Consider the following 21,862-nt stretch of genomic DNA (forward strand, 5'->3'; position numbering starts at 1 on the left):
TCCCAGGGACTTGTGAGCAGTACAAGGCGAGGCGGAGCCAGACGTGGAACGACCAATGGCAAGCGGGTAGGGCGGTACCAGGCCCTTGCCCTGTCTTAAAAGGGCAGCTGAAGGGCGTGGGGGACACGGCACAGGCTCCTTCGCATTTTTGCTGTAGCTTTTTTTTCTTTAGGTAGCGCGCTGGTCCTCCGGTAGGCATGCGCGCGCTACGGGCCGGTTTGACCCTGGCGCTGGGCGCCGGCCTGGGCGCCGCGGCAGAGCATTGGCGGCGGCGAGAGGGTAAAGGGCCGGGGCTGCTGGGCCGAGTGCCAGTGTTGCCGGTTGTCGCGGCCGATCTTCCCGCGCTGCCGGGGGGACCGGCTGGCAGCACCGGAGAGTTGGCCAAGTACGGGCTGCCCGGCGTGGCGCAGCTCCGGAGCCGCGAGTCCTACGTGCTGAGCTACGACCCGCGCACGCGCGGTGCGCTCTGGGTGTTGGAGCAGCTGAGGCCAGAGCGGCTCCGTGGCGATGGGGACCGTCGCGCCTGCGACTTCCACGAGGACGATTCTGTGCACGCGTACCACCGCGCCACCAATGCGGACTACCGCGGCAGTGGCTTTGACCGCGGCCACTTGGCGGCCGCCGCCAATCACCGCTGGAGTCAGCGGGCCATGGACGACACCTTCTACCTGAGCAACGTAGCGCCTCAGGTAGTCCGGGACCCTTGTCGCCTGCCTCAACGCAGCGCCTAGATCTTACTTTACACGTGCATGGTGGCGGGAGGGAGGAATCCTATGGTCGCACTGGAGAGTCCCGGGTTCATCCCTCTTCAGCCTCCCGTGGCAAGCAGTGCACTAAGCAGTGATTAGCTGCAGCAATGTCAATAGCAAGCGACCCAAAGTGCTTCCTCAGGGAACCCTGGAGCTGGCCTACAGCAGCTGCCAGGGAAACAGCTGCCATGAAGTTGGGCTGCTGGTGCCAGTCACACCACCAGGACACATTGTTAGCACTACACCAGCTCCCAGCAGGGCCTTGATCGTGAAATAGGTTTCTGGGACATCCATTCAGTGGATGGAGATGAACAGGAGCCCACACAACACTCCACCCCTTTTTGTTGCTCGAAGTTTTTTTTTTTTTTTTTTGGTTCTTTTTTTTCGGAGCTGGGGACTGAACCCAGGGCCTTGCGCTTCCTAGGTAAGCGCTCTAACCACTGAGCTAAATCCCCAGCCCCAGTTGCTCGAAGGTTTGAGACAGGGTTTCTCTGTGTAGCCCAGGCTACCCTGGAACTCAAGAGATCTGCCTGCCTCTGCCTCCTGAGTGCTAGAATTACTCACACCTTTTTTTTTTTTTTTTGGTTCTTTTTTTTTTTTCGGAGCTGGGGACCGAACCCAGGGCCCTGCGCTTCCTAGGCAAGCGCTCTACCACTGAGCTAAATCCCCAGCCCCCTACTCACACCTTTTTTAGAGCTTGTCCTGAGGTTTGGGAGTTTCAAGGGACCTTAGGGGTCTCTGAGTGACTAATGTTCCCTCTTTCCTTTCTTTGAGTTGGGGAAAGCTTAAAGATTTGGAGTGCCAGGGATGGGGTGTGGCTAGCACTGGCTTAACACCTGTAGTCATATTGCCTCAAGGAGTGACCCCTTTCTTGAGCCCTGTCCTCCAAATGTTTGGGAATCGACCTTAGGACTTGGGACATCCCTAATAGAAGGTCCGAGGTGTGCTCCTGAGCCTGGCTTCTCCCACCAGGTGCCACACCTCAACCAGCATGCCTGGAACAACCTTGAGAAGTACAGCCGCAGCTTGACTCGAACTTACCAAAACGTTTATGTCTGCACAGGGCCTCTTTTCCTGCCCAGGTAAGGCTGCAGCTCCTGTTCTCCAACCTCATGCTTTCTGCATCACTGTAGCCGGAGACCTTAGGGTGGCCTAGAACTCTGTTGTGCCCGCAGGTGCCTGGCCTCACACCTGCCTTCCCCCCCCCCCCCCCCCCCCCCCGCTTCTCATGCCTCACCACCTGTAACCTGTTGCTACACAAGGGTCTCTCTCACCGCTGCCTCTGATCTTCCAGACAAGTGAGCCAGTTTTGCTCCTCTGGACAGCCGCAGGAAGTGTCACCAGCACAGGCTGCACGAGGCGGCAGCTGCTGAGGAAACTCTGTGGTGTCCACTGAGCATCAATCATGGCCTCCACTCATGCTTGTTTGGTGTACGGCCTATGGGACAGGTTCTAGTCGTGTGAGCATGGGTGAGCATCCAGGTCTAGAGAACTCATTAGAACTCATTCCTCTATCTTCATTTATTGCCACCCATTCTGTCTGAACCAGCATTGGGCAGAAAAGCATTGGTCCCCACCATACATAGTTCCCAGACCAAAGGAGGAATCAGGCACAAACAAACTTCTTGTTGGAAGTTAGGTCAGAGGAGGCTTCCTGGAAGAGGTGACCTTGAATCTAACCAGGCCTCTTGGCCACCTGTGCCTGGGTCTATCCACAGGACCGAGGCTGATGGGAAGTCCTATGTGAAGTACCAGGTTATTGGGAAGAACCACGTGGCAGTGCCCACACACTTCTTCAAGGTGTTGATCCTGGAGGCAGCCAGTGGGCAAATCGAGCTGCGTTCCTATGTGATGCCCAATGCCCCGGTGGATGAGACTCTCCCTTTGGAGCGCTTCCTAGTGCCCATCGAGAGCATCGAGCGGGCCTCGGGATTGCTCTTCGTGCCCAATATTCTGGCTCGAGCTGGAAACCTCAAGGCCATCACTGCTGGTAGCAAGTGATGGAGTAGGACTCACTCAAGACTCTGGGAGACGGCTCGCATTAAAGGCAGTTATTTTTGGAGAGAAGTCTTGACCATCTCTACTCCCTGTGATCCTCCTTGTCTTGCTGCTTCCTCTCATCCTGGATCCAGAGGGCTGTCAGGTGGGTCGCGCCCCTCCCTGGGTGAGGCCAGGCTGCAGAGCGGCCAGTGAGATGAGTATGGCCTCCTGGAATAAAAGAAGTTGGTTGTGACCTGGTAGGCAGGCAGCCTTCCTTTTCAGAGCCCCACGTGGGGTCTACCTCAGAGCCAGGAGGGGAAAGACGACTGGTTGGCAGGAATTAGTAACATGGGCAGGGCTTCAGACAGGGAGACTGGGGCTGCTCATCTGCAGAGTCACCGCCCCTGAGGCTGAAGGAGGAACAGAGCCTCCCTGTGATCCCCATAGGGACACAGCCCATGCTGGCCTCAAGGACGGTTGCATGGATCTGTGGATGCTGGGATCTTGTTCCACTTTCCCCAGGAACAGAAATGTCTAACACCCAGAGGGGACACTCGGAGGGGGGATGGGTTAAAAAAAAACAGAACCGAACACCCGGAGGGACCTAGGCAAGCACACGGAAGCCAGAGGGCCTGCAGAGGGACAGACAGGACACCTGGGTCCCTTGGCCTAGGCACGTGAGACTACTACAGGGCCAGGAAGGCAACTCCTGTGCTCTTGTATCCAGGTCCTGCCCCTAGTTTGCTGTGGTAAAGATCCCAGCTTCAGAAAAGCTATTTAAATGGGGCTGGAGAGATGGCTCAGTGGATAAGGGCACTGGCTGCTTTTCCTCAAGTCCTGAGTTCAATTCTCAGAATGCACATGACAGTTCCTAACTCTAGTCTCCTGGGATCCAACGCCCTCTCCCGATGTACAGATGGACACAAGTACATGCAGACAAAACATCCCTAAGTGTCTTTTAGAAAAGGCATGCTGTGTGGGTCACAAGAGCTGGGTGCCAGTGGCTGCGGCTCACCTCGGTGCGGATGGTACGACTGCCCTGGCTAGGGCATGTGTTGACATAAAAGTCGAAGAGGACACTGGGGTCAGCCACTTCAAGGTTCGGGTCAGCATCCACTCCAGCTTCTAGCCCTTGGAGGCCTCCGAACACCACAAGAGCATGCCTGGTACCCAGAGAGGGAGACACTGACACCAAGGCTCCACTGATTGCAGTCTCCAGAGCCTAAGGTCCCTAACCCGCTGTGGATTAGGGCCCAGTTCCTGTACTAAGCAGCACTCACCTGAAGTTGGGCAGCTGGGTAGAGGCCACGCTGGAGCCACGTTCTGATGTCCCAATGGTCAGGTCATACCCATCCTGGAAGGGAGCCTCGGCAAACACAGCACCTGGGGGTGGGCAGACTCAGTGGGGTCTTGCTCTCGGCTGTGTGTCTAGTACAGTGTAGGGTCAGGTGGAGGGAGAGGTCAGGTAAAGAAGGCATCCACTGCTCTTGGGACGCTGACCTTGCCTGGGGAACATTCGGGGTAGGCAGGGAGAAGCTCCCAAGCCCCAGACGACGTTTAGCAGTCATGATACTTAAGTCAGCAAGGTCTTGCTCTCAGGTATCTAAGCTGGTCTCAAATGACAGTGAGATTTCTGTGCTGGCCTCGCTAGAGCTAAGATTGCAGCAGGATAGGGGCCAAGCACCTCCTGTTCTCAGATGTTCTTAGCATTCACAGAGATGTTCGGGGAGACTGGGGTACCAGAGATGAGACCAGAGACTAGAGGAGGCTTCACCTACACACACATCTTGGTAGGACAGAGACCCTGATCTGTGGGTCTCACAAGTGGGACAGATGGACACTTGGGGAGGGACGTCAGTTCTTACTGAGGCAGGAGGCCAGCCGGACAGTGTAGCCCCAGTAGAGACCAGCTTTGGTGCGGGGGTCCTGTGACGACACGACTGTTCCTTTGTACGTCTTGCATTCTGGAGAATAGGACAGGCTGTGAAAACCAAGGAGGCCGGTAGCGAGGAGGCAGCTCTAAGGGGCAGCTGTCAGGGTCAAGGTGGCCCCCAATACCTGGGAGCTGCTGCTGGTTCAGCCGCACGGTCACCCGAAGTCCAGGGTCCAGTTTCTTATCAATCTTCACTTCCTGAAGAGAAGCTAGCACAAGTGAGAGGCACAACACAAAGGGGACAATGTCCTCAGAGACCCCAGGTCAATGTGCCACCCTGTTTCTGGCAGTGGGTGGGACCTGCTAAGAAGGGCTGTTCATGCAGAACAATTATACAGGGCATTGGTCAGCAATGCAAGCCCAGGGCTTACAACATGGAGAGAGACAGTGTCTACGAAGCTACACTTGGATCCGGCAAGATGGTTCACCGGGTAAAGGCTCCCGTCCCCAAGCTTGAGGACCTGAGTTCACTTCCTACACAGTGGGAGAACTGACACCTGCCAAGTTACCCTTTGACCTCACATTCATTCCTTGGCATGAGCCTATTTACCCACACACTCTCTCACACACAGATTAAAGGTGGAAAAATTTAAATCTACCTAACCTCAAAAACAGCAAAGCTGAGAACATACCATCATGGGGCATGATTAAAGCTCAGGAACGAAATCAACAGAAAAACAGCACAGCGCCAACAAGAAATCCAGAGCATGGTTCCTTCTCGCTTCCTTAGGTGTGTGGGTATTTTGGCTGCATGTGTGCCAGGGAGTTATGCTCATGTCTGGGGCCCATGGAGGCCACAAGAGGGCACCAGATTCCCCAGAAGGGAGTTCCAGGGCTTTGTGATCCACAGCAGGGTTCTGCGTGTTGAACATGGGTCCTCTGCAAGAGCAGCCCGTGCTCTGTAGCCTGTGAGCCACCTCTGCAGCCGCGAGGGGCTCCTCTCTGGAGCCCCACTTTGGGTTCATTAGTGTTTCACAGCAGGCCTGGAGTCCAGGTCTCCTCGTTCATGTGTCCTCACCTGTCTTTCATAGATAGCAAGTGTCCCCAAGTGTACCACAGGCCGCCTTCCCACTCCTACCTTCTTCATTCCACAGTTGACCAAAGAGCCGTGGCCAGCCTTGGTGGGCCGGTCCACCACGACGCCTTCTCTGAACTCAGATTCTTCATCCTGACGCATGTGGTGAGGGCTGTCCAACGGGTTGAGGATTCCTGGGCAGGGGACAGGAGGGTGACGTCAGGCCAGGCTCTACTCTGGGCCTGCCTTCCTACCTGGAGGTGTCTGTGGGGCGGGATGATTTCTCAGTGCCTGAGGATGAGCCAGGGGGGATGGGACAGGCACAGCAGCCGTACCTGCAAACTGCAGATCCTGGTGCTTGGGGAAGAACGCTTTCCTCAGATACCTAGGCAGGAATGCAGCTGTCAGGACCGTCACGGGGAGGCTGCCCCCCAGCTACCTCAAAGGTGATGCCACCCTCACCTCACACTTACTGTGGACACTCCAGGTACTGCAGGATGCGGGCCAGCTGGACACATGCCTGCCCCTTCTTGCCAACGCCCCTGAATTCTCCCTCCACACTCCTGGAAAGATTAAGACAGGCCTCCAGACCCAAGTGCTGGGTTGCTGAGATGGCTAATCCTGAAGACCGAAATTCCATGCCCACAACCCCATTGGGAAAGGAGGCCTGGCAATCTGACTCCCACCAGTTTTTTTTTTTTTTCCACTTCTTTTTGGAGACTGGTTTCTTGGTGTAGCCCTGGCAGTCCTCCTTGCTCTGTAGACCAGGCTGTCCCTGAACTCTCAGAGACCCGCCTGCCTCTGCCTCCTGGGTACTGGGATCAAAGGCGTGTGCCACCAGTGCTCAGCTCAAACTGCATTCCAATCTCCACAACCACACTGGTGTTTGTATACAAGCACCGTAAAGAAATGTTACACAAACCCACAACCAGGGAAGTGCTGAGTGTCATGTGCTTCAGAGTAGAGCATGGGCAAAAACAAGTCCACTCTCTAGCACCAAGGGAGAGACAAGGTTCATCTGCAGCTGCCTTTGAGAGCTCCTCCCAGGCAGCCGGGCAGGGCACGAGGAGCAGGACAGAGCCACAGCCACCCTGCTGGTCCTCCCCTCTCCCCAAAGACTCACTTGGTATCCTGGCCCTCCTCATCGAACACCACAATCTCATCCACACAGAAGATGGCGCAGGCTCTGGCGATCTGGCCAGCCAGGTAGGTGCGGAGTTCAGGTGACTGGGCGTTGTCCAGGATGGAGCCTGGCAGGGCCACACTCAGAGTGTAAGGCCGTCCTAGCAGAGGCAGGGGGGTGTTCCTTAGTCAGTCTGATGGGCTGTGGGCCTCCCCTCCCTTGCATGTGTCCCGTGGCTCAGGGGAAGAGAACTGTCTGACACGGAGGAATTTTGAGATCATCAAGCTCCTCTTGGCTTCAATCTCTTCAGGAACTAAAGCCCCCAAGGCTTCTTAAAATAAGAAAGCCCAGAGGACAGGGTAAAGCATCAGTCAGCAGCACTGGCCTATATCCACCTCCTGGCTTAGCTGTCAAGTGTGGATGAGAAGAGCTAAACTGGGGCTGCTCTTCCACAGGTCCTGAGATCAGTTCCCAGCACCCACACGATGGCTCACAATCCCCTAAAACTACAGACCCAGGGGATCCAGTGCCTTCTGGTTTTCAGTTATACATGCAGACAAAACATCCAGATATGTAAAACACATGAACAAATCTTTAAGAACAAAAGCAAAAGTATAACGAGCATTTGATATTACAGAAGCTCCAGGAAGCATCAGGTCCTCCGTCTGCCTGCAGGATCCACACCTTGGGATCCAATCAACATTTACAAATCACTGGCTGGTGTTTTGTTTGTTTGTTTGTTTTCCCTTTTCTATGGGGAGTCCTACTGTAGTCCTCACGTTACTCTCAAACATGATCTTCCTGTGTCAACTTCCCAAGTGAGAGGAAGTACAGATTTAAGGTACCAGGCTGAACTCATTTGAATATATTTATGAAAAAAAACCACCTTTTTATCTGTTTAATATGGAAAGAGGCTTGTCCTCGTTATTAATAAAGTACCAGGCACTCACATGGCATTACACTGGACCAGACGTCACAGTAGTCTGGACGTGGCTTTCAGTACGGGAAGGAGGATTTCTATGTGAAAGCTCACCAACTGGAGGACATGAGCATTGACAAACCGGTACCCAGACAAGCACAGGATCCTGGAAACAATGGCCTTCACCCAGGAAAGCCATGTATGTATCCCGCCTGCAGTCCCAGAAGTGGTGGGTAGCTGAGATAGGAGATTGGTGGCCTGGCTGGAGAGGATCCACCACATTCGTCCCCTCCTGCGGTTTCTTGATCAAAAGGAGGAGGCACTTAGACATCACTGCCAGGGACCATGAATGGATGTTTCGTGTCTCAGGTTCTTGTCTCTGGGCTCCTCAAAGGTACAGTGATATCGCTCACTAACAGGCACCAATGAGACTTTTAGACAGGGCCTCACTACTTGCCAGGATTAGCCTTGAGTTCTCCATCTTCTCACCTCAGCTCCCTGGTGCTGAGGCGGTGGCTGTGTGTATCACCATGGGCAGCAAAAGATATTCTGTTAGGGAGAATGCACTGACACAGACCACTCAGGGCATAACACAAGATAGGGGGAGCCAGGTCCAGAAGCTTACAACCAGGACTCATGCTGTCACACAGCGTTCTCCTCCTGCACCACAGGTCAGGATGTTAGAAGTGCCAATCAGGGGGCCGGGGATTTAGCTCAAGTGGTAGAGCCCTTACCTAGGAAGCGCAAGGCCCTGGGTTCGGTCCCCAGCTCCGAAAAAAGAACCAAAAAAAAAAAAAAAAAAAAAAAAAAAGAAAGTGCTCAAGGGGTCTGAGCTGGAAGCAGGTTCGTTGAGAGGGTCTGCTGCAGGCCACAACCTGTGTCCTCTCCAGGCCCAGCTGCTTACCTTGGTTGCTCCTCTGGGCAGCCGCCTCTTCCTCCTCCTCTTGGCGCTTAGCCTGTTTCTCTTGGGCACGCTGCCGCTCCAGTTTTTTCATTATCTTGAGGTCCTTCCACTTTTTTTTCTCCTCTTTCTCTGGAGAAGAATTGGTGGGAGAAGAGGACTTGGCATAGTGAGGAGAGTTCCCTCTCACTGAGCCAGCCTGAGCTCTGGAGAAGCCGCCAATGCAGCTCCACTTGGATATACTGAGACCCAATGAGGGTTTGGCAGGGCAGTAGGAGGGAAGGGAGGGCTCAGAACGCTTGCCCAACTCCGCCTCCACCTTTACTTACTCTGCTGCTTCCATTTTCGCCATTCAACCCTTTGGCCGTGTTCACCCTGAAAGGAAGGAAGGAAGGAAGGAGGAAGAATGAGAGGCTGAACTGCCACATATAAGAGAGGTGCAACCCCGCGAGGCTCCCACCATCTGACTCTCTCAAAATCAGGCAGGGTGGAGGAAGTACCCAGGGACTCGCTGTGCACAATGCCTGGGATCAGGTCCGGCACAGTAAGCAACCAGGAAGTTGAGGAATGAATTTCCATGGGGCAAAAGAAGAAACTGAGGGGAGGGGAACACAGGTCTGTCCATAAAGCCGCCCTAGAAATCAGAAAACAAGCCAGGAGAGGACTCAGGACACCGTCGCCCTGCGGATGAATGTAGATCGGATCAACTAACCCCACAAGCTCAGGCCTCGGACCAGGAGCGAGGAGGTAGCAGAAGACCCAGGCCGACACCACTGTGAGACGCTGCAGCTCCCGGGACTACCCCGGAACCCATCCGTTCGCCACCTACCGGGCCACAGGGACGCTTCCCCGGGCGCTCCGCCATGTTGCCAGGAAAAACACGCGCCTGCCAATAGTCACGCCTCTTCCGGCCACACCTCCGCAGAGCTACCCAATCAGAGACTCAGCCGAACGTGGGGCGTATCCTCGGAGCCAGGCTGAGGTGGAGCTCGGAAACTCCACCTGCCTGTTCGGAGGCTGCAGCTCTGGTGTCCTGTCTCCAGGGCAACGAGTTCACAGCACCAAGTTGTCCTGAACCCAGTAAGGCTCTGTGCTGCCCTTTGGATTGGTACCCTGGTGATAGTCAGCTTCCATGTTTTATGTAAGGAGATCCTACTGGAAATTACTAGAAGTTTATTCCCGTTCATTTGCACTTTCTTTTTATTTATCCATTCATTCAGTTTCTTGGGAATACAAATATGTCAATATGCTAAATCAAGTGCTCCACCAGTGCCCTATATCTCCAGCCTTGTCCAGACATTATTCTTTATCAATCTAATTTGTTTGTTTTGTCGTCGTACTTTAAATAAAAAAAATAACGGATACAGGGTCTTTTTAAAAAGTATTATTTAGGGGCCTGGAGAGATAGCTCAGTGCTTAAGAGCACTGACTGCTCTTCCAGAGGTCCAGAGTTCAATTCCCAGCAACCACATGGTGGCTCACAATTATCTGTAGTGGGATCGGATGCCCTCTTCTGGTGTATCTGAAGACAGCTGCAGTGTACTCGCATACATAAATAAATAAATCTTTTTTAAAAGTATTATTTATTTATTTCTATTTATATGAAGGAAGGTAACTAACTAACGGGCCGTGAGACAGAACTCAGATCAGAATGAACGGTTTCAGTTATATTAGCTGGTCGAGAAATAGCTAGGCCTGAGGTTTGGGCTGCGGCTGCTTTAGTGGAGCCAGAACTAGGGACCAGATCCCACTTCTGTGTACCTAGGAGGCTGTTCTCGACCCCATTCCTATCCACACACGAACACCCTAACCCAGCCTACAACTTGCTTACTCTGAGCGTGAGGAACATAGCATACACCTTGTTTCTGAATTTGGATGGTCGTGAACAAGTCGCCTGACTTCAGATGAGTTCCAAGTTTCCAGTCTGTCCCCACACCCCTTCTTTATAAAGAAGGCTCTCTGAGGTCCCTTCCAGCTATTCCGAGCCCTGTTCAGCAGGCAGTCTAAAGGAAGAGAGCAGCTGCCTTGAGGGTCCTAATAACTTAAAACTTTATTAGGAACAGTAGCAACATCCTGAGGTCACAGGAGAAGATGTAGAGAAGCCACAGAGCCTCGGCAGGGCTAAGGTGGTACCGGGCCTGATATTCCACCCTTTCCTGCCCCAGGCAGAGAGGCCAGAAACAATCAAAACCCTACAGGCAACCTACAGAGGAGTAGGCTGAGACCCAGAACTGGCCCCCAACCCAATAGTCCAGATGGACACTGGGAAAGGATGGCTTCAACCCCCAAGACATGGCCTCTTTTCTGGAAACATGCGCAGTCACACAGCTGGGCCCTCCAGTGCCATCCCTGTGCTAAGGCATAGCTGAGGCCTGTGTTCGAGGTGGGGCTGAGGGCAGCCTCCTCAGGGTTGGAGCTCTTTCCACTTGCGCAGTCTCTCATCCATGGCCTGGAGTGTGGCCTTGTCCTGCAAGATATACACCGAGTCTTCTCTTGCCCCAACCAGTGGCTATCCAGGCCCAGCGGCCTTCTCCCAGCTTTCTCTCACCTTGACAAAACAGAATCGGATGTAGTGGTCAAAGTCCTTCTGATGGGGCCGACTGAAGAATGTGGAGACAGGGATGCCCACCAAGCCCTGGGGATGAGGAAGACCATGTTTGCGTCTAGCCTTGAGAGCTAAGACATCAGCTCAGGGGACAGGCACTAAGGCTGAGTGTGTCCCCTCTATCTCCTGGGCCTGGTCAGGAGAGAAGCCCTAGGGTTTCATAGTGGGCTCCTCCTAGGTTGCAGAGACTGAATAGACCGTGTGCCTGGCAGAGCTGGGAAGAACTTTGTTGGAACCTCAGAGGTTTGAGCAGGGTGAGCGGAGCAGATGTGCCAGATGCTCACTGCTTAAGAGGGAAGGCCAGGCTCAGAGAAGAGCAGGGCCTCCTGGGGCCAGCATGGCTTTTTGTGCAAGGGAGAAAGAGGCTCTGCAGTCAGCCTTGTATCAGGAGTCATGGGAACGGTTTGGCTGGCGTCCCCTGACTACACTAAGCACAGGACCCCGTACAACTACATCTGCTGGCCCTACCATGTTTTTGATCATCCACTTGGCAAAGCGTCTGTCATAAGGCTCATCCTCAGCTCCGGGCAGGTCAGGCATCTTGCTCTCTGGGGCAACAAAAGAGGTTTGTGATGAGTCCTGGTCAACTTTGGTACCTTCCCAAATCCTGAGTGACATGGGCAGGCCCACTCACTGAAGTCTGAGATGTCTGCAATGAGGAAGTAGCTCCCCTGGGAGATCCAGAGCTTGAGGCCCACTGACTGCAGGCTACGGATCATGTGGTCTCGGTTCAGCTCCATGGCCTGTGGCAGCTGCAAAAAGTAGCTGCTGGGTTGTCCAAAGTGTTGCTGCTCCCGCTCAAAGCACTGGGCTACTGCAGCCTGGACAGGACAGACGGACAGATGGGTCAGCTATGACCTGTCTGGGGGCTTTCCTGGCCACCTTCCCAGACCATGGGGTTTCCTGCCCTTCTCACCTGGGCCTGGGTGGGGCAGTGGAAGATAGAATTCTGGTGCACTGTCCTCAGGTGCTTCATGATGTTATCTGGACCCATGACCCAGCCCACCTAGACCGGAAAACAGCAGGGTCCTCAGGACCAGAGAAGGCCTTTCTCAGTCCTCCCGCTGCTGCTGCCTGCCACATGCTCACACTTACCTTCCAGCCAGTGGCACTGAAGCTTTTGCCTGCACTGCCGATGGTCAGGGTCCGATCCCACATGCCAGGGAGGCTGGCTACCCAGGGCCAAGAAGAGCAAATGCTGAAATGGGCAAGGTGGAGGGAAGGGCCCCAGGGACAAGCAGTCTCTTAACTGAGGATTGGTATCCACTAAGCTGTTGGCAGGACCCATTACATTTCCTGGGGAAGCAGAGGCTACTGCCTTCCTCAGAGCTCAGGAAGGGGAAGTCCTGACCATAGTCACACCATTTTCAGTTCCACACCCCTGGGTCCTGATCCCCAGGCCTAGGTTGCTCCCAGCTTGGGCTCAAGCTCTGCTCAGATGTTCAGGGGATGCTGTGTCAGGCCCGGCTCACCGATGCTGACGTGCTGGTGCCCGTCATAGACCAGCCACTGGTAGACCTCATCAGAGATGCACAAGACATCGTGCTGCTGGCACAGATTAGCCACCAGCTCCAGCTCCATCCTAGAGAATACCTGTGGGGGCCAAGGTCACAGGTGTGCAGCTGGGACTGTCCCCAAGTGCAGAGCCTGCTCAGAGCACAGGACCTGACCAGGTCTCGGGGCTTCTCTGAATCATCTCTTTGTAATATTGAGATGCAACATTGGTCCATATTGCATCTACCTCTGCCATCCTGACCTTGTGGGAGTGGCTATGTCTGGATCCCACTGCACAGACAGATAAAGCCACTGTTTCAAAGCTACCAGGAAGTGCCCAGGCCCTCAGCCCATGCACCCAAGCCTTCACATCTCTGGGAGGATTGGTCCTCAGAGTTTCAGGCATTCAGCCTTCCCACTTCATGCAAGGAAACTGGGAGAGTCCACACTCAAGACCTGAAGGAAAAGTGTGCTTGCAGAGGTCTCCGAATGGATTCTGGGTACCTTTCCTAAAGGGTTGTTGGGTGTGTTGAGGACCAGGATCTTGGTGCGAGGTGTGAACTTGCTGGCCAGTTCTGCAGGATCCAGTTGCCAATCATTGCTGGCTCCCAGTTTCCCCTTAGGAGCAGGGCTCTGCAGGAGGAGGTGGGAGGGGCAGCAGGATTTATTTTCCTGACCACAACTCATCTCCTTTTGAATCTGTCCTGTCTCTGCTCTCAGCTCTGGACTCTACCTCCAGCCTATAAGTTCAGAGGACTCCTTTCCCTTGTCCCTTGTCCCAGGATTTAGCCCAGCTTGTACCTTGGGTCCCTCAGCTGACCCATACCTCCCAGGATCCTTTCCCAGTCTTTGCTTACCCACAACCACACAGCATTCCTTACCGGCTTCAGAGTCACGAACACAGGGCAACCTCCAGCCATCATTGTCATGGGTTCATAACAGTCAAAAGCAGGTTCCATGATGATGACCTGGGTCAAGGGTCAGGTTATCTGGGGTCAGCACTGCCCTGAGTTCCTCCCTCCCATTCAGGTGTCACTTCTTACCTCATCTCCTTCATCCACCAGGGCCTGAAAGGCTGTGAACAAGGCCCCATAGGCACCCACTGTCACCAGCACATTCGTGAGTGGGTCCATCTCCTGTCCCAGCAGCTTGCCAAAGAAACTTGCCAGGACGTTTGTCAGTGGTGGGTAACCCTGCCAGCCAGGACAGCATGGTCAGGCACCCAGGATCGGCCTAGCCTCTCAGCTCACCTGCACCCGGGCACTTTCCAGCAAAGTCAGCTTTCCTGGGCTCAGTCTCCTCTAGCAGCCTGGGCCATGGAGTCACTCCCAGAGCTGGTGTGTGTGGAGAAGCTGACATTGTGTCTGTCTCCTCCTCCAGCACAGCAGGGCAACAGGAACCCACACTTCCCTGAGTGCCTAAAGGGCACATTTGTGCTCACCCCAGCCCTGGAACCACAGATTACTGTTGGGGTGCAGTACAAAATAGAATGCCTGAGGAACTGTCTTGCCCAAGGTCCTAGAGAATGAGGTGCAGAATAGGAAGGTTTATTTTCTCCTTTCTAAACAACTTACGAACAACAAAACATTTATTTGGCGGGGCAGGGTGGAGAACACCTTTAAATCCTGCGCTCAGGAGGCAGAGGCAGGCGGATCTCTGAATTTGAGGCTAGCCTGGTCTACAGAGAGAGTTTCCGGAGAGTAAGGACTTCATAGAGAGACCCTACCTCAAAGGAAAAATTATTTATCGTGTGTGTGTGTGTGTGTGTGTGTGTGTGTGTGTGTGTGTGTGCAAGCATGTGCACACATAAGTACAATATTACACATACGGTGGTCAGAGGACAACATTAAAGAGTGGCTCTGTCTGCCTACCATGTGGCATCTAGGGACCGAGTTCATGTCATTCTTCAAGTGTCTGAGCTGTTTGGCTGGCCCCTCCCTCTCCTGAACTGACACATGCTGACTGAACACTTGGCACCCACAGGGCAGAGTTTGAGGAAATAGCCCTCGCGGGGTAAGTCCTGGAGGTGGCAGCACGAGAGGGGTGGGCTCACTGCATGAGCAGTCAGGAGCCACCGAGAGAGGGGAGAAGACAGGCCCAACAGCCAAGTGACTAAATGAACGGCTAGAACTTAAGCGGTGCCCTAGCGTGCCAGACAGAAGACAGGAAGATGGAAACAAAGTCCACACACAGAGACACAAATAACGCAATCTGTGAGGGACAGAGCTGCCTCCTCCTTCACGCACCCTCCCAAAACCTCGAGTTAAGAATGCACCTCACAGTGGAAGCATAAGTAGAGTCAGGGGGCTGTTGAACTTAGTGGTGCACACTGAAAGAGGACTGTGTCCAAATCAAAAGGAAGTAGCCAGAGCACAGCAGCCCGGAGACACTGAGGTGACAGGAAGGACTGACTGCTCATGCTTCCTCAGGCTGCCTGCCCCCACCTCTGCAAATTAGACACGGGGCTTAGGCATAACACACGAATGCTCCGCCATCAAAGATGAAGGTGCCTTTTATCTTTTGGCTTAAGCAAAGAATCTTCTGCGTTTCTCTGAGATCAGCCTCTTGGTAGGATGTCAAGGAGTAAGCCTAAGTCATGGACAGTTTACCAAGACTTGTCTACCACATTTAAATGTATGCAGCCTTCATTATTTGGGGAGGGGGCTGTCTCAGTATGTGGCTCTGGCTGGCCTGGAACTGCCTATGTATACCCGGGTGACCTCAAACTCACAGAGATCCAATTGCCACTGGTGAGTTTGAGAGGGAGTGCTGGGCACACAGGGAGGCAGAGAAAGGAGGGAATGGTTTCAACACCACACCGATGCATGAGGTGCTAAAAGGGGAGAGAGGAGCTGCACACAGCTCATCGGCACAACGAGTGCTTGGCACCCCCAGGCCCTGGGCTGCGGGTTTTAAAGGGTAAAAGGGCTGAGGCTTTGACTGGGAGGATATATTCCTTAAGGACGCCATCAACTTACATTATATTACATACAGGATGAGTCCATTCAAGCAAAGAATAGTAAGCGTCATCACAAAGAATGTTGGGAAATTCCCTCCAGGTGATGCTGAGATTGCAAATTTAAGATTTAAATTTAAGCACTGTTCTAGCCAGCACCGGTGGCTCATTCCTCTAATCCTGGCACTTGGGAGACAGTGGCGGGTGGATGTATGTGAATTAGAGGCCAGCCTGGTCTAGAGAGAGAGTACCAGGACAGCCAGGGTCACACACAGAAACCCTGTGTTAAAAACAAAACAAAACAAAAAGCACTGTTTTAGTCCAGTGTTGGCAACTGCCTATTGTGTGGTTCCTCACAGAGCTTCTGGGACTTAGTCTGTTGCAAACAGCAGGCTGTCTTTCCTGGGTTGTTTGAGGTACCACCTCCTGGAAGCTCCCCCTACCATGTGCCACCTCCTCCTTTCTCACAGCCCTGGTCAGATGCTTTGATCATGCAGGGTCCTGATGTGCATTCTGCCCTGGGACCTGAGGTACAGTACAGGGGACTCTCAGTAACTGAGGGATGCTAATCTGTACTCTGTCCCATGAGCCTTGACACTTGGGCTACATCAATGCCTGTTCCCCAGGACCTTCAGGAGAGGCAGGAAACTCACAAATGCCCTGGTGTACTGGTTGAGCATGAAGTTCCCACTGGTAGCCTGCTGAAAAGCTTGCGTTGCAAAGTCCGGAGGCGAGAAGTCAGGGAAGCCCTGACCCAAGTTCACGACGTCATACTCCTTGGTCAGTTTGCCAAACTCCACCCTGTCAACAAATAGAAAGTCAGCCCCCAGGGGGCCTCCTCTTCCCCCAGGGGTACTTGTTCTTGTTTGCAGGTAAGGATGGACATGAGACAATTGGAAAGATAACTCGCCTCTATCAACACATGATGGATCCCGTGTTTTAAGGTGGCCAGGTCCTGTGCCAATCATCTGGCTCAGTCTGGGAGACTTCAAACTTTGACCATGACTATGGTGTGAAACATTTATATCCAAAACTGTGGTTGGCAAGCAGGAGACTCTGGCTTGTCACGCTATAGTCTACAGCCTGCTCTCTTCCCCTAACTAGCTCTCCATTTGTTGCTCTTTCTCCACTTGGCTGGAGGGCAAACCAGGCAAAGCTCCACCCTCTGGACAATCCTCCACCTTAGAGACGTCTGCTGAGTGGGGTGTGGTGATGCATTATTGGGAGAACCCAAAGGATGTCCTAACCTGTTATGTACCGGTCCCCAGCACAGTGTGAAACTCTGGGCTCACTTCACCACCCCGTGGCCTGTGTGACTGCCTGTGGTCTGGGCCAGTCTGAGGACAGAGCTGAGTGCCAGACAATGACAGGCTGTTGCTTTCTATCTTGGCAATGGCCTTCTCAATAAGCTTGTGAGGTCAGTGGAACACATTCTCTGAGTCCTGTGCATTGCTCTGGGGAGTTGAGTGACCCCAGGAGGAGCTTTTGGGAATCAGGATGTGTGTGTGCCATCGAGTGCGTGTATGTGGTGTGCATGTGACGGTCAGAGGACAACCCTGGATGTCACTCCTCCTCTGCCTCCTTCTATGTTTTGGTTTGAGCCAAGGCGTCTCACTGCTCTGGAATTCCACTGAGTAGACTAGACTAGTTGGCCACTAAACTTCTAGGGATCCGCCTGCCTCTGCTTTCCCAGTGCTGGGCTTACAGAGGAGCACCACCACAATTAGCTGACCCAAACTCAGGCTCTCACGCCTCAGAGGTCACCACTTTTTTGAATAGGCCATCTTTCCAGTCCCAAACAAACAGTCACAAGCATAGACCACAACATGTGTCTGGAACAGGGTCTAAGCCCTGTTGTTGTGCGACATGGCAGGACCATGGACAGGACATATGAGCTTCAGCACTACCTGGTGTGTGATTCTCACAAATGGTGTGTGTGTGTGTGCACAAATGTGTGTATGTGTGTGCATGCCTATGTGTATGTGTGAGTATGTGTGTGTGTGCTTGTGTGTGAGTATGTATGTGTTATTTGTGTATGTGTGTGAGTGTGTATGACTGAGTGTGCATGTGTGAGTGTGTGGTCTCTGTGAGTGTGTGTGCATGTGTGTAAGTATGTGTGTGTGAGTGTGTGGTCTCTGTGTGTGTGCATGTGTGTGAGTGATTGTGTGTGTGTGTGTGCGTGCCTATGTGTGTGTTGTCTGTGTGTATGAGTATGTGTGTGTGTGAGTGTGTATGACTGAGTGTGTGTGTGTTTGTGAGAGAGAGTGTGTATGAGTGTGTGTGTCAATCAACTATATATACATATATATATACATATACATATATATATATATATTTGATGTGTGGTCCCACAGATGGGAGGGCAGTGGTTCTGTCTTTTTCTGTAGCTTTGCAGGGCAAGACTTCCTTCCTCTTTCACTATAACTGTGTGCATGACCAGCCACTTAAAAGATTTGTGGTCCAGTGTGACTCCAGAGGACAGCCAGAAGTGGCAGGATCCCCAGGCATGGCTCCCCAGTTTCTGGCCACAGGATATCTGGGGAACTTTGTAAAACATAAATGCTGCCCATAGGGAAGTCTGAAAGAAAAGTGGTCCCCACTTTTTCTAAAACCAAAAACCAAAATCACTTTTCCCCCTTGAGATGGTGTCTCTCTTTGTAACCCAGGTTGGCCTAGAACTCACTATGAAGCCCAGGTGGGCACCAAACTCACCATCCTCCTGCCTCTGACTCTCGAGTGCTAGGGCTACATGCATTTGCCACTATATCTGTCCAATTGTTTATTTAATTATGTTTCAATCTTTTAAGATATTTAATTTTAATTCAGGTGTATCTACCTATGTGAAGCCAGAAGAGGATGTCAGATCCCCTAGAGCTGGAGTTGCAGGCAGTGGTGCGCCACCTAACGTGGGTTCTGGGAATTGCAATCCAGTTCTTTACAAGAGCAGTAAGCGCTGGTAACAGCTGAGCCATTTCTCTAGCCCTTGTTTGGTTTTGAAAAAAAGAGTTTCACTGTGTAATTCTGGCTTCTTTGGAACTCTCATTGTAGAGTTCAAACTCAGGGAGATTCATCTGCTTCTTAACTGCTGGGTATCGTCATGAGCTCCCATGTCTGACTACTTGGGTTGTTTGTTTGTTGTGCTGTGTCGTCCTGGAACTATGTAGCCGAGGCTGGCACGTGCCTCAGCCTCTAGACCATGGGGATTATGGGTAGGTGTCACCATACCCAGTATTGTCCCCACCCCCTAAAGCAAGGTTCCTGGGTTGTTGCTCAGGGGCCTGTGACTCCTCAGTTGAGTTGACTCCAGAGTCTGTCCTGTGGCTGGGAGGGCTATGGATGGCAGTTCTTGGTTGTCAATGGACTACATCTAGAATTAACGAAAGTTCAGGTGGCTGGGCACGCCTGGGAGGATTTTTCCTTAGTTAACTCATTTGAGGGAAGACCCCCCTTTAGTCTGGATCTTTTGGGATGGGAAGACGTTTAAAGGTGTTTAGTCTGGGCCACGCCCTCTGCTGGCTGCCTAGAGGACACAGAAGAGGGAAGCTGCTTGCTCTCCCTGGCGAGTCCGTTCCTCCACTGGCTGTGGAGTCCAGCGTAAGCTGAAGAGCAGCTGAGCCCCGAGCCTCCTGGACTGCACGGCTATGGATTCCTGGACTTTGTTGCTAGTCAGCCATTGTTGGTTAATTAAACCACAGCCTAATAAACCCCGTATCCGTTCTGACCCTCCAGAAAGCCCTGATGAGTACACGCACCCCGAACGTTTCCAGGTATGCAGTTCTGTTTCTGCACCTGGCTGAATGTACAGAAAGGGAGAAGGAGATTTATGAACGCGTTCAGACACATTTCCACTGTATTCACTGTAACACTAACGACAACATGCACACTGTCCTTCCACATCCTAACTGTGTTAGTGCACTAATCTGGAGTCCTGGGTGCCCTCCCCAGGGCAGGGGAGGAAATACTGGCCTGTATCATACTTTCCTCTTCTATTCCATTGTCATGTATATGTCTGTGGTGTGAATTGTGTAAATGCATGTCTGGATGTATGGGCACTCAGGTGTGAATGTGTGTGTGTGTGTGTGTGTGTGTGTGTGTGTGTGTGTGTGTGTGCAGGTGGAGGACTAAGGTTGATTTTAAGCATTGTTCTCCATTGATTTTCCACATTATTCAATAAGACAGGGTCTCCCAGTCAAGCCCAGAGCTTGTCAATACAAGTGGTCCTGTCTACCTGCTAGTTTGTTCTGAGGACCTCTTGTCTCTGTCTTTCAAAGTTGGCATTGCAGACAGGGAGCCATGATTTACCTGGGTTCTGGGGATCTGAACCCTGGTCCCCATGCTTGCACAGCAAGCACCTAACCACTGAGCCATCTCCTCAGTCTCCATAGCAAACTTTCTTAGCTTAGCTTATCCTAAAGCACCTATGAACTAAAATGAAGGCTGCCCCTTAGTATTTGTGGAGAAATGGGTTTCAGACCGGCTGCATCCAGGATATCCAAATTGGCAGATATCCAATCTCTGGATTTGCATAGCATTTGCATAGATCCGAGCGCTCTTCCCACGTCCTTTTTTTTTCCCCTCATGCTGGGCATAAATCCCAGAGCCTTGCCCATGTTAGGCAGGTCTGGTGGATCTGTCCCTGTCTTTCCACATAGTTCCTCCCTAGAATACTCAATGCCTGTCACTGAATGTGCCTTGTAATCAGCTCTTAGTGACTGAGGGCAAGAAGAACTGTCTTTATGTGTTCAGTAAGGGCGTACATTTTCCCTTTTGTGAGTGCACACATGTGTATGTGTGTACAGCATGTGTGTGTGTGAGTGTGTGTGTGTGTGTGTGTGTGTGTGTGTGTGTGTGTGTAGCCATCAACATGCGTGTAGAACCCAGAGGAGGCGGGCTAGTGTCTCGACCTATGACTCTCCTATCCCTCTCTCTAATCTGGAGGTAGGGAGCTGAGCAGCACAACAAGTCCCATCAACCCTCCTGTTTGTTTCTCACAGCACTGGAATTACAATGAGACATGGCTATGCCCCAGTTTTAACAATAGTATGTGCTAGGATGTAAACCTAGGTAGCTACTCTAGCAGATGCCACAGGTCCTCATACCCACTGAACCATCTCTCCAGCCCAGGGATGCTTTTTTTAAAAAATGCTTTTGGTTTCCAACTGGATGAACCCAGATGTATGGAAGCCATAGGTACAAAGGCTCAGTTATCGTCCAGGGGAGCCATGGCTGCTGCTGGATTTGGAGCTGGTGCTAGCCCACAGGCCCTTCAGGGAGAGAAAACAATCTCTAGTTTGTAGCAGTGTCTCCTGCCCAGCCAGGTGGATGGCACTCAAGAGATCTGATGTTAGCCACTGTCTTGCCTCTCCTGTGCTGTGACTGTCATACATGTTCTGGATACACTGAGATACTACAATCAGAGATTGTTGGCCCATGGGAGAAGAGACACCCAGACACATCCCCAGCCCGTCAGCTCACCAGAGGTTTTGATCAATCCCGTCCAGCCTCCGAGCCTGCAGCCGTTTGGTCATGGTGAGCTGGGTACAGAGAAGGGAAGTCCAGTGTGAGAATCTTCCTGCTGTGGTGTGTGAGAAGCCCTGGACAGCAACTTTTAAGGTCATAGCCCCACCCTCTGCTTTCCTGAAATGGGCGGAGACCCAGGCTCAGATGGCCCAGCTAGCTGGGACCTGTTCTCCCAGCTACCCTTGCTGACTCCTGAAAGGGCTCCAGCCTCTACCACCCACCTAAGGGAGGATCTGAGAGGGGAGTCCACCAGTCCTGACTCTGTGTGTCCTGAGACAGAGCCCCGATAGCCAGGTTACAGATGACCCCTGAAGGGCTGGGAAGAGGAGTGTGAAGACGAAGGATGCTACAATGGGCACTTGCCTGGCAAAGGTCTTCCTAGACTTGGACACACACTTCGAATGATCTGCCTAGGCTCCTTATACAGATGAGAGTTTGCAGTGGACACAGGGGTGATGGATTCAAGGTCACACAGCAGGACTCAGGACTGCTGCTTCCCAGGCCAACTTCGACCTCTGGTAAGAGGGTTGCTTACCCAGGCCCAGGAGGGAGCAAAGCTAGGTCACTCCCATGCTTGGAAGTCAATGGAAAACCATGATAGTGGGTCAAGATCTGCTAAGTCCCCATGGTACCCACAAGGCATGGGAGGACAAGAGGCACACAGAGG

At 52.6% G+C, this 21,862-nt stretch overlaps 3 protein-coding genes across 15 annotated transcripts in view; 1 reads left to right on the top strand and 2 right to left on the bottom strand.

The window, feature by feature from the left end:
- The first annotated feature begins 173 nt into the window (after positions 1-173).
- On the top strand, positions 174-2,770 carry Endog (endonuclease G). The gene is made up of 3 exons (NM_001034938.1): positions 174-689; positions 1,722-1,831; positions 2,468-2,770. Exons 1-3 carry the CDS (start codon positions 198-200, stop codon positions 2,748-2,750), a joined length of 885 nt encoding a protein of 294 aa, NP_001030110.1. The 5' UTR covers positions 174-197; the 3' UTR covers positions 2,751-2,770.
- Spout1 (SPOUT domain containing methyltransferase 1) lies at positions 2,246-9,803 on the bottom strand. 7 transcript variants are annotated; one of them, NM_001398931.1, is made up of 12 exons: positions 9,450-9,508; positions 8,950-8,995; positions 8,624-8,752; positions 6,801-6,960; positions 6,151-6,240; positions 6,013-6,062; positions 5,741-5,871; positions 4,788-4,860; positions 4,595-4,693; positions 4,010-4,112; positions 3,745-3,892; positions 2,246-2,957 (listed from the first exon to the last, which is right to left on the bottom strand). In NM_001398931.1, the coding sequence occupies exons 1-12, from the start codon at positions 9,483-9,485 to the stop codon at positions 2,889-2,891; spliced, it is 1,134 nt and encodes a 377-aa protein (NP_001385860.1). In that variant the 5' UTR covers positions 9,486-9,508; the 3' UTR covers positions 2,246-2,888. The 7 variants fall into 7 exon arrangements, 6 of the variants coding, with proteins under 6 accessions (NP_001385860.1, XP_063140417.1, XP_006233904.1 ...); XM_063284347.1 differs by having other exon boundaries at positions 2,256-2,957; positions 8,950-9,254; positions 9,450-9,803; XM_006233842.4 differs by having other exon boundaries at positions 2,256-2,957; positions 9,333-9,803.
- Positions 9,804-10,645: 842 nt separating this feature from the next.
- Positions 10,646-21,862, bottom strand: part of Kyat1 (kynurenine aminotransferase 1) — a 33,747-nt gene continuing 22,530 nt past the window's right edge. For 4 of the 7 annotated variants that reach the window (XM_008761658.3, XM_006233811.4, XM_039105231.2 and 1 more), the window contains 12 exons: positions 21,151-21,209; positions 16,329-16,476; positions 13,763-13,912; positions 13,601-13,687; positions 13,224-13,352; positions 12,698-12,818; positions 12,321-12,397; positions 12,142-12,231; positions 11,860-12,046; positions 11,694-11,773; positions 11,169-11,255; positions 10,646-11,087 (listed from right to left, as the gene is read on the bottom strand). In XM_008761658.3, coding sequence (XP_008759880.1) covers positions 11,025-11,087; positions 11,169-11,255; positions 11,694-11,773; positions 11,860-12,046; positions 12,142-12,231; positions 12,321-12,397; positions 12,698-12,818; positions 13,224-13,352; positions 13,601-13,687; positions 13,763-13,912; positions 16,329-16,476; positions 21,151-21,209 — 1,278 coding nt within the window. In that variant the 3' untranslated portion in view covers positions 10,646-11,024. 7 annotated transcript variants of the gene reach the window in all.

The sequence above is a fragment of the Rattus norvegicus genome, chromosome 3 (assembly GCF_036323735.1).
Source record: "Rattus norvegicus strain BN/NHsdMcwi chromosome 3, GRCr8, whole genome shotgun sequence".
Taxonomy (NCBI): domain Eukaryota; kingdom Metazoa; phylum Chordata; class Mammalia; order Rodentia; family Muridae; genus Rattus; species Rattus norvegicus.

Bases quoted from the DNA above. Each gene is read 5' to 3' on its own strand.
- Endog (NM_001034938.1), top strand. From the start codon at position 198: ATGCGCGCGCTACGGGCCGGTTTGACCCTGGCGCTGGGCGCCGGCCTG. The intron at 690-1,721 runs GTAGTCCGGGAC...TTCTCCCACCAG, and splicing joins TGAGCAACGTAGCGCCTCAG to GTGCCACACCTCAACCAGCA. The intron at 1,832-2,467 runs GTAAGGCTGCAG...GTCTATCCACAG, and splicing joins GGGCCTCTTTTCCTGCCCAG to GACCGAGGCTGATGGGAAGT.
- Spout1 (XM_063284347.1), bottom strand. From the start codon at position 9,199: ATGGAAATTCATTCCTCAACTTCCTGGTTGCTTACTGTGCCGGACCTG. The intron at 4,694-4,787 runs GTATTGGGGGCC...CCTATTCTCCAG, and splicing joins GAACCAGCAGCAGCTCCCAG to AATGCAAGACGTACAAAGGA. The intron at 3,893-4,009 runs GTGAGTGCTGCT...TCTGGGTACCAG, and splicing joins ACCCAGCTGCCCAACTTCAG to GCATGCTCTTGTGGTGTTCG.